This window comes from Desmodus rotundus, chromosome 7 (assembly GCF_022682495.2).
Source record: "Desmodus rotundus isolate HL8 chromosome 7, HLdesRot8A.1, whole genome shotgun sequence".
Classification (NCBI taxonomy): Eukaryota; Metazoa; Chordata; class Mammalia; order Chiroptera; family Phyllostomidae; genus Desmodus; species Desmodus rotundus.
Window position 1 is genome coordinate 34,704,521 of NC_071393.1, and position 10,708 is coordinate 34,715,228.

The 10,708-nt window shown below is 44.5% G+C and overlaps 1 protein-coding gene and 1 pseudogene across 4 annotated transcripts in view; both read left to right on the forward strand.

Moving 5' to 3' along the window:
* Positions 1-10,407, forward strand: part of SNUPN (snurportin 1) — a 33,626-nt gene extending 23,219 nt beyond the window's left edge. For 2 of the 4 annotated variants that reach the window (XM_024557370.4, XM_024557372.4), the window contains exons 7-9: positions 6,699-6,776; positions 8,264-8,344; positions 9,889-10,405. In XM_024557370.4, coding sequence (XP_024413138.2) covers positions 6,699-6,776; positions 8,264-8,344; positions 9,889-10,212 — 483 coding nt within the window. In that variant the 3' untranslated portion in view covers positions 10,213-10,405. Of the gene's footprint in view, positions 1-6,698; positions 6,777-8,263; positions 8,345-9,888 lie in introns of all 4 variants that reach the window. The other 2 variants (XM_071221921.1, XM_024557371.4) reach the window with 2 other exon arrangements.
* LOC123479430 (large ribosomal subunit protein eL14 pseudogene) lies at positions 3,025-6,674 on the forward strand (annotated as a pseudogene).
* Positions 10,408-10,708: the final 301 nt, after the last annotated feature.

Genomic DNA, 10,708 nt, shown 5'->3' on the forward strand with positions numbered 1-10,708 from the left:
GATGCAGAGTTCAAAACACTGGTAATAAGGAGGCTCACAGAAGTGATTGAGCTTGGTTGCAAAATGAAGGGAGAGATGAAGGCTATACAAAGAAAAATAAAGGAAAATATACAGGGAACCAACAGTGAAGGGAAGGAAACTGGTACTCAATTAATGATTTGGACCAGAAGAAAGAAAGAAACATTCAACCAAAACAAAATGAAGAAACAAATTTTTTTTTTAAATGAGGAGAAGCTTAGGAACCTCCAGGACATCTTGAAACGTTCCAATATCCGAATCATAGGGGTGCCAGAAGGAGATGAGGAAGAGCAAGAAATTGAAAACTTACTTGAACAAATAATGAAGGAGAACTTCCCTAATCTGGCAAAGGAAATAAACTTCCAGGAAGTCCAGGAAGCTCAGAGAGTCCCAAAGAAGTTGGACCCAAGGAAGCACACACCAAGGCACATCATCATTACATTAGCCAAGATGAAAGATAAGGAGAGAATCCTAAAAGCAAGGGAAAAGGAGACAGTTACCTACAAAGGAGTTCCCATAAGACTGTCAGCTGATTTCCCAAAAGAAACCTTGCAGGAAAGAAGGAGCTGGAAAGAAGTATTCCAAGTCGTGAAAGGCAAGGACCTATATCCAAGATTACTCTGTCCAGCAAAGCTTTCATTTAGAATGGAAGGGCAGATAAAGTGCTTCCCAGATAAGGTCAAGTTAAAGGAGTTCATCATCACCAAGTCCTTAGTATATGAAATGTTAATGGGACTTATCTAAGAAATAGAAGTTCAAAAATACAGACAGTAAAATTACAACAAACTCATAACTACCAACAACCAAACTTAAAAAAGAGCAAAGACAAAAACGAACTAAAACAACTAGAACAGGAACAGAATCACAGAAATGGAGATCACACGGAGGGTTATCAACAGGGGAGTGGGAGGGGGAGAGACAGGGAAAAGGTACAGAAAATAAGAAGCATAAATGGTAGGTAGAAAATAGACGGGGAGGGTAAGAATAGTATAGGGAATGGAGAAGCCAAAGAACTTACATGTACGACCCATGGACATGAACTAAGGTGGGGGAATGATAGTGGTAGTGGGCTATAGGGCAGGAGGGAATAAAGGGGAGAAAAAAAATGAGACAACTGTAATAGCATAATCAATAAAATATATTAATAAAAGAAAAAGAAAACAGTCCTGAGAGGGAAGTTCACAGCATTATAGAGCTAGCTCCAGAAGCAAGAAAAATCTCAAACAACCTAACACTGCACCTAAAAGAACTAGAGCCCTGGCTGGTGTGGCTCAGTGGATCGAGTGCCAGCCTACAAACCAAAGGGTCACTGGTTCAGTTCCCAGTCAGGGCACATGCCTGGGTTGTGGGCCAGGTCCCCAGTTGTGGTGGTGCAAGAGGCTACCACACATTGATGTTTCTCTCTCTCTCTTTCTCTCTCCTATCTCCTCTCTAAAATAAATAAAATCTAAAAAAGTAAAAGAAAAAGAACAGCAAACAAAGCCCAGAGTAAGTAGAAGGAAGGAAATAATAAAGGTCAGAGTGGAAAAACTTGACATAAAGTCTGAAAAAACAATATAAAAGATCAATGAAATCAGGAGATGGTTTTTTGAAAATATAAACAGGGTTGATGGACTTTTTATGGGACTCATCAAGAAACAGGGGAGGACCCAAATAAGTAAAGTCAGAAATGAAAAAGAAGTGACAAGTGACACCACAGAAATGCAAAGGGTTATAAGAAAATATTACAATTGTATTCCCAAAATTGGACAATTTGGAAGAAATAGATACATTTCTAGTAACATACAATTTTCCAAGAATGTTTCAAGAAAAAACTATCTCAGTAGACCGATTACTACCAACCAAAATTGATTCAGTAATCAAAAACCTCCCAAGAAATGAAAACCCCTCCACTGAATGTCTCACATGTAAATTTTACCATATATTTGAAAATGAATTAAGACCTGTCCTACTCAAACTATTCCAAAAAATTCAGGAGGGAATGTTCCAAGCTCATTTTATGAGGCCAGCATTACCTTGATTACAAAGCCTGACAGAGACATTACAAAAATGATAATTATAGACCAATATTTGTAATGAACATAGGTGCAAAAATCCTCAGCAAAATACTGGCAAACTGAATTCAGTAATACATTAAAAATATTTTTTAAGGACCAAGAGAGAGTTATTCCTGGGATGGAAGGTTGCTTCTATATATGCAAATCAGTTAACGTGATCCACCACTTAAAATGAAAGATAAAAATCGTATGATCATCTCAGTGGATGCAGAAATAGCATCTGACAAAATTCAGCACTACTTTAATATAAAAACTCTCAGCAAATTGGGGATAAAAGGAACATAACTCAATACAGTGAAGGTCATACAGGTATGACAAACCCACAGCTAACATCATACCCAGTGGAGAAAAGGTAAAGGTACGTAAGGTGAGGAACAGGACAAGGATGTCCATTTTCATTACTTTTATTCAACATAATGTGAGAAAATGAAATAAAAACACCTAAATTTCAAAGGAAGAAGTAAAACTTGCTTCCCTCGGCAGCAGATGTACAAAAAATGGAATAATGCAGAGATTAGCATGGCTTCTGGGCAAGGGTGATGTGCAAGTTCCCGACGTGGTCCACACATGGGACAGCAAGTACCACGTACCGATTGGCAGCTACAGAACAGTCATGTGGGTATGGAATCAGGATGTACAGCATCGGGAATGTGGTCAATAATAGTTTAGTAACTGATGCCAGATGGACAGTAGCTATAGCAGGGTGATCACTTTTTAAGGTGTTGGGGAAACTGGACAGATACATGTAAAAAAGAAATAGACCACTTTCTTTTTTAAAAAAATATATTTATTGATTATGCTATTACAGTTGTCCCATTCCCCCCTCTCACTCCACTCCATCCTGCCCACCCCCTCCCTCCCACATTCCCCCCCTATAGTTCATGTCCATGGGTCATACTTATAAGTTCTTTGGCTTCTACATTTCCTACACTATTCTTACCCTCCCCCTGTCTATTTTCCACCTATCATCTATGCTACTTATTCTCTGTACCTTCCCCCCCTCCCCCTCCCACTACCCTATTGACAACCCTCCATGTGATCTCCATCTCTATGGTTCTGTTCCTGTTCTAGTTGTTTGCCTAGTTTGCTCTTGTTTTTGTTTTAGGTATCTAGACCACTTTCTTAAACTGTATACAAGAAGAAAGTCAAAATGAATTGAATACTTAGGTGCTGGACCTGATACCATAGAAGTCCTAGAAGAAAACATAGGCAATAAATTTACTCTTTGGCATTGCTCTTAGTAATATTTTTTTCTGATGCATCTCTTTGGACAAGGCACACAAAATTGCAAATAAAGAAATGGAACTATATCAAACTAAAGTTTCTGCACAGCAAAGGAAACCATCATCAAAACAGAAAGACAAACCACTGAACGGGAGAACATATTCGCCAATAATACATCCAATAAGGGGTTAATATCCAAAATTTATAATGAACTCATGCAATTCAACACCAAAAATCAAACCATCCAATTAAAAAATGGGTAGAGGATCGAAATTGACATTTCTTCAAAGAGGACATGCAGAGGCCAACAGACGTATGAAAAGATGCTCAATGTCTCTATTCAGAGAGATGCAAGTTAAACCACAGTGGGTATCATTTCAGGCCTGTCAGAATGGCCGTCATCAATCAATCCACAAACGAGTGTGGGTCAGGATGTGGCGGAAAGGCAACTCTCGAGCACTGTTAGTGGTATTGCAAATTCGTGCAGCCACTGTGGAAAACAGTATTTGGAGTTTCTTCAAAACGTTAAAAATAGAATTACTTTATTACCCAGAAAGTCTACCTCAATACTTATCTGAAGAAATCCAAAACACTAGTTCAAAAGATAGATGTTCATTGCAGCATTATTTACAATACCAAGATTCGGAAGCCGCCCAAGTGCCCGTCAATTGACGATTGGATGAAGGAGAGGGGGGCACGTTATTTGGCCACGAAAAGGAAATCTTAGCATTTGTGACATCTGGGGATGGACTTAGAAGGTAATGTGCTAAATGAAATAAGTCGGACAGGGAAAGACGAGTACTACATGATTTTACTTACATGTGGAAGCTAAAGAACAAACGTGATCAAACAGCAGAAACAGGCTCACAGATGCAGAGAACAAACTGATGGTTGTCAGATTCGAGGGGCTTGAAGGGCTGGTTTAAAAGGCGAAGCAATTAAGAAGCACAAATTGTCAGTTACAGAATAGTCACGGGGGCGTCAGGTACCTAGGGAATATAGTCAGTAATCTTGTAATAATTGTGTGTGGTGTCAGGTGAGGTAATAGGCTTATCGGGGGATCACTTCATAAGTTACATAAATGTCTAAACACTGTTGGCTGCCAGAAGCTGATATAAAATAATGTGGAATTTCAACTGTAATTGAGAAAAAAAGACAAGAACTGCAAATTCTCAGACCTGCAGAATCAGAAACGACGGGTGTGGCGTATGTTTTTTCGAGCCTGCAGGTGATGCGGGCCCAAGTTTGGGAATCCCAGGTTATCACCACGGGCAGCTGTTTCCTTTCACACTCCGCAAAGCTAGGTTTCTTCATTCCGTGCCGTGGCGGCCCTTCATAGCTCTCACACCGGCCTCCTTCTGACAGTAACTGCCAGGGCCTGAGTCGCTAAACTCTTTTAAGGATTGTCGCGTTGAATTCCTTATAACATCTCTGTAAAGTAAGTACTGTTATCCCTAATCATATAGATATGGAACTTGAGAGCCACAGATTTAAGTACTTTGCCCAAGTGCAGAGGCAAGCCTAAAACTCAGAAGTTGTAAATTCAGTCCAGAACATATTTTCCTTCAATTGTGTTGAAGGAAATTTCCTAATATGCATTTATAACATAGGAATTTGATACCTAGAACCACCTGTTTGGTTTGGTTTTTTTTCCCAAAACATTTTTTCGTTGCTTTTGGAGACAGGGAGAGAGAAACATTGATTGGTTGCCTTCTCATGTGCTCCCCGACCAGGGGTCAAACCTACGACCTGGATATATTCCCTGACGAGTAATCGAACCCACAACCTTTTGGTCTATGAGACAATGTTCCAGCCAACACAGACACACCGGCCAGGGCCCACCAGTGTTACAGTATGGAGAAAAGACTGGGCCTGGCTGGTGCGGCTCAGGGGACTGAGTGCCAGCCTGCGAACCAAAGGGTTCAATTCCCAGTCAGGGCACACGCCTGGGTTGCAGGCCAGGTACCTGGTTGGGGGTGCATGAGAGGCAACCGATCGATGTCTCTCTTGCACATCGATGTTGCTCACCCTCTCTCTCTCCCTTCCCCTGTCTCTAAAAATAAATAATTAAAATCTTTAAGAAAAAGAAAAGACTATTTTTTTAATTTCCAAAAGCTAAATAATGGAGGGGGGAAAATGACATAGATAAGTACAGAAAGGTACGTATCAGTGATTCAGAGAACAAAGAAGTTTATGAGAATTTGCAACTATATCGTAGTTTCTAATCCTCAGGATTAAAATAAAACAAAAAGACGACCTAATGTGGTTTGGAGCTGGAGAGTCCTGGTCCCTTATGTATTTTCTGTGTGCACCTGGGCAAGTGACACAATGTCTCCGAGCCCCCGACCTCTCACCTGTAAAGTGGAGACAATGGTAACACAAGCCTCACAGGGTGGTTGAGGGTTAATGAGGTTACGTGTGTAAAGTTCTTAACTTGGTGCCGGACACACCATAGGTTTTCCATAATAAATGTTGGGTCTACTGCTATTAATAATCCTACTCGATTTTAAGAAAAGAATATTCAGGCCTTCTTCCTTTTCGCCAAACGCTGCCAGCATGGTGCTCAGGTGCCTCCCGGAAGCTGGCTGGGTGGCCTACGTGTCCTTCGGGCTTCGGGCCAGGAAGCTGGTCGTGGTTGTAGGTGCTTCATCAGAGCTGGGCTTTAGTTGATGATCTTGCACTAAGTAAGGAGACGAGCTTTGCCTTTCAAATGCACACAGCTCACTGACTTTATCCCGGAGTTCTCACAAAGTGCCCGCCAGAAGTATCTCCAACAAGCCTGGCAGAAAGCAGATATCAGTACAAAATGGGCAGCCACACCACGGACCAAGAAGATGGAAGCCAGAGAAAACAAAGCCCAGATGACTGGCTTTGATCATTACAAAGCATGAAGGCCAAGAAAATGAGGAACTGCATAACCAAGCTTGAAGTTAGGATGCTTCAGGAGGCAGCTCTCCTGAAAGCTTTTCCCAGAGAAGTACGTGCCGCTAAAGGTGTAGCTGCTGCAAACGTTCCAGCAAAACGGTGACTGCTGCGGCCAGGAGGCAGCGCCCCCGGACGTTCAGAAGGGTCCGAAGTCTCCAGCCCGGAAAGCACTTGCTCCAAAGGCATCTGGCGAGAAAGTGTGAGAACATAGGAGGCCATTATAAAAGTAATAAAGGTTCTATGGCATGCTGGCACATCAAAAGAAAAAGAAAAACTCTTCAATGATTTTATAAGTATCTTCCTGACCTTAGGGCAGTGTGTTTTAAGGGATATGAGGGCAATGATAGAAGGGCTTGGGTCTTAATAAATGTAGAATTGGGTGTTTTGGGTGCAATTTAGAATCGGGTGTTTCTGTTTCTGTTACACTTTGCGATGAGCAGTATTTTGTCTTTCTCTTTCCCTTCTCTGCGGCAGACTGATTTCCGATTCTACTGGATGCACTCAAAGTTACCAGAAGAAGAGGGACTGGGAGAGAACACCAAGCTCAATCCTGTAAGGCCTGGGGTTAGGGTTGCAGATTTCTGTGTGGGATTGGTTTGCATTGGTCTACTATCTAAATAGAAGCATTATGAATGAAGTTATCTGTTTTTGAGACAGTACGGCATACTAGGAAGGTTATAGGCTTAACAGTCATCCAGACCTGGATTCTGGTTTTGGCTTTAACGATTACTCGGGTAAGTTAAAAACATCACTTGGCCTTAGTTTCTTCGTTTGTATAATAAGGTTAAAAACACCTACTTGACAGTGTTATTCTAAGAAGCAAATGATGAAAATATGCACCTCCTCCTGGGCTCTCAATAAATAGTAGTTGATGTAAAATGCCAAGAACTGCTTTCACTGATAGAGTGTTCAGAGGGCTGGCACCTTGGTTCGCTCCTGTGGCGTGCATCAGCAGCACCGAGGGGCCTGGTAAAAAAGACTTCTCTGTCTGAGTACCAGGGTTTCTGATCAGATTTACATTTCTAACACGGTCCCCGGTGACGCCGAAACTGCTGGTCCGCGGACCACATTTTGATAGCTGAGAGTGACCTCGTCTAGTCACTTCCCTCATTTTCCACCTGCAAACACAGGCCCAGCGAGGGACTGCCTTCCCCAGGGTCCCTCGGCCCAGGCGGTCGTCCCAGTGTGCTTGCTGTCCGCCCGGTGATTACATATGTGACCGCTGTTGTGAGGGCGTTTCAGTGGGTAAGCCCTGCAGGTCGGCGTTGCCTGGATTGCTTACGACACATTTAAAGGCGATTGGTTAACGGTTAGAGGACACTAGACAGGGTCAGTGTAGTACTTCCACGGATGGATCGACAAGGCCCTGGAAGTGCGCGTTGAGGAAGGAGAACAGGGAGCTGTTTTGTGTGCTCTGCACACATTGTTATCTCACTGTGTCCACAGGACAACCCTGTTAAGCAGGCACTTAATTATCCTAAGTAAATACCTTTATTAATCCATTTTACAGATGGGGAAATGGAGGCATATAGAGATTAAGTGACTGGCAGAGCTGGGAGTTCAACCCAGCAATCTGACTTTAGAATTTGTTGTCCTATCCCTTCGTTATACTGCTTCAGTCCCAAGGTCCTGGCCGCTGTGAAAGAACTTTCCCTGGTCCTTTATCAGAAGCGACGACTGTCAGAGGCCTGAGAGAACAACATGCGATGCCCAGCGCTAACCCGGGGCCGTGGTTCTGTGCCCTGATTGCGTGTTCAAGTTAACTGGGGAGCTTAAGAAAAGGAATGCCTGGGCCTCTCCCAGACCGCTTCAGTCAGCATCTCAGGCTAGGGCCTGGGCATCGGTCATTTTTAAGAGTCCCCAAATGGTTCTCCTGTATAAAGCAAGGCTGAGGACCACTGGCCTAGAAATTTAGTGGGTAAAGGGAGGACAGGTGGTTTGGGAGGAAGAGACTGAAAACTTTTCTTCTTTCATACAGCTTTTCAGTTGCTGGGACCGCATTTGTAATATTCACTAATTTGTTCTAATTTGTGTTTTAGTTTAAATTTGTGGGGCTAAAGAATTTTCCTTGTACCCCAGAGAGCCTGCGTGAGGTGCTGTCTATGGATTTCCCTTTCGAGGTAAAAAAAACCGCTGTCTTTGTTGCTCTGATGTGACTGCGTGACACAGAGTGGTCACCCAGAGTCTCGAGTGGCCTTCTGACCTTGCTGGGTCCAAGCATCGGAAACGGGCTGAAAGTCACTGTTGGGGAGGGATGCGCTCACTGCTGCGGAAGTCAACGCCAGGCCTGGAAGTCAATGCCAGGCCCAGGAGGGCCCTGGACAGACAGCTCATCTCACTCCCTCATTTTCCAGATGCAGAAACTGAGGCCCGGATCCAGGCAAGGCTCCCACTCCTAGGTCACTCTTTGTCTGCCTGCTGTCGGCCTGAGAACCAGGCCCTTTGTTTGCCTGCCGTGCAGGTTATAAAGTCTAGAGGGGCTTCTGTGACTGCAGGGGTTTGAACTCGTACCTTCCTTCCTCCCTCCGTAGGGAGAGCAAGTGGGCCCTAGGTGTATCAGTGCTCACAGAGCAGCGACGTGGAGCAGGTGGCCCCCTTGTCCCAGTTTGTGCCCCAGACTTTTCCAGTCTTAGCGTTGAAAGTCTCACATCTCCAGAAGGTCCTCAGTCTTGGGCAGTCTTTTGTCAACCTTAGAAGCTGCAATTATTCTCTCCAGGCTCAACAAGCAAACTTTCCTTTGCCCATCATGTCCTTTGCAATTCTGGCTGGTGTATCTTTCCACACCATGCCCTTCTCCTTTCTTGGAGAGTGAATAAAAACTTTATTCTCTTAAAAAAAAATTCTTTCTAGTTACCCACAAGTTTTTGCTTGAACTGGATATAATTTTGCAGAAAGGATCACAGCTTCCTGCATGAGAAAATGGCAAAGGCTGCATTGCCTTCATTTCTGGGAGTCAATTAAGCAGGTGGTGAGAAGGCGTCACCTTATTTATAGCAGAAGGGCTACACGGACAAGAAATGCTTTTAGAGTGGAGTCGATGACTTCTGGGAAAGAAAATTTGGGACTACAGAAGGCCTTCGTGTTGAGGAAAACTGAGTTTCCCCGAATGCAGCTCACAGGCAATTTAGGGGGAGGGTTAGGCAGCCCACAATGGCGTGGGAAGCAAGGCTTCCTGATAGCCAGCTTCCCCTGTGCTCAGCAGCCCAGCGTCTCGTAGGGGTCAGTCCAGTTCTCCTGCTTTGCTCCCTGTGTGGGACACACACCCCACTCTGAGACGTCTGGGCGGTGGAAGTGCAGGGATTTGGGGCGAGAGAAGACCTGGGGTCAGCTGAGTTTCTGCTTCCTACTCACTGTGTGTTTTTGGAGAATCCCCCAGGACTTTGAGCCGTCTCGAAAACACCCTCATGGGGCAGAGGGTGAAATAGTGGTGGGGAAAAACACCCTACAAGCAGGAAAGTGCTATTTATGTTTTTATTTTCTAAAATTTAGTTTTCTGGGCCGTTTCTTCATTTAGAGAAACTGTATATGTGAGAAACGAGAACTCTTTCCCTTGGCAGTGAGCCAGGAACAGGATTTGGACCACAAGAGCCGTCCTGTGTGTACAGGCTCTCCTGGAAACGTGTGGCCCAGGAGTCATTTTGATCCCTGGTCTCCCTTCCCGTAGGTAGATGGACTTCTCTTCTACCACAAGCAGACCCACTACAGCCCCGGAAGCACTCCTCTGGTGGGCTGGCTGCGCCCGTACATGGTGTCAGACATTCTTGGTATGGCCGTGCCAGCTAGCCCGCTGACCACCAAGCCAGAATATGCTGGGCACCAGCTCCAGCAGATCATTGAGCACAAGAGGAGCCAGAAGGAGAGCATGAAAGAGAAACCCACACACAAGGCCTCTGACAACGGGCACTATGAGCTGGAGCACCTGTCGACCCCTCAGCTGGAGAGCAGTCCCCACAGCCCAGGCCAGCCTGGGGCCCTCATGGAGAACTAAAGTGGGCGGCCTCCTTGGGGAGCTTGGGATGGTGCTTGGTCCCAGAAAGAAGGTTGAGGAGGACGACAGGTACAACAGGTGACTTCATTTTAGAGTGGACTTTCCAAAGCCACGCCATTGGAAACAGTTTAATTCCTGTAAAAAGTGTATCCTGGATCCACAATGTAAATATATGTGATTCTTAAGAAAGAACTGGTGACTCTTTATTTTTTCAAGGGACTTTTTATTAACAATCTGGAAGGTTGCTTTCATGGTCTGATAGCCAGGAGCTGGCCCTGGTCCACGTGGCTCTGTTGGGTGGAGCATTACCCTCTAACCAAAAAGTTGCTGGTTTGATCCCAGGTCAGGGCACGTCCCTAGGTGGCGGGTTTGGTGTTTGGTCTGGTTGAGTACCGGAGGCAACCAGTCGATCTCTCTCTCCCTCTCTCCCTCTCCATCTCCCTCTCCCTCTCTCTCTCCCTCCACCCTCTCTAAAAGCAATGGGGAAAAAAACATT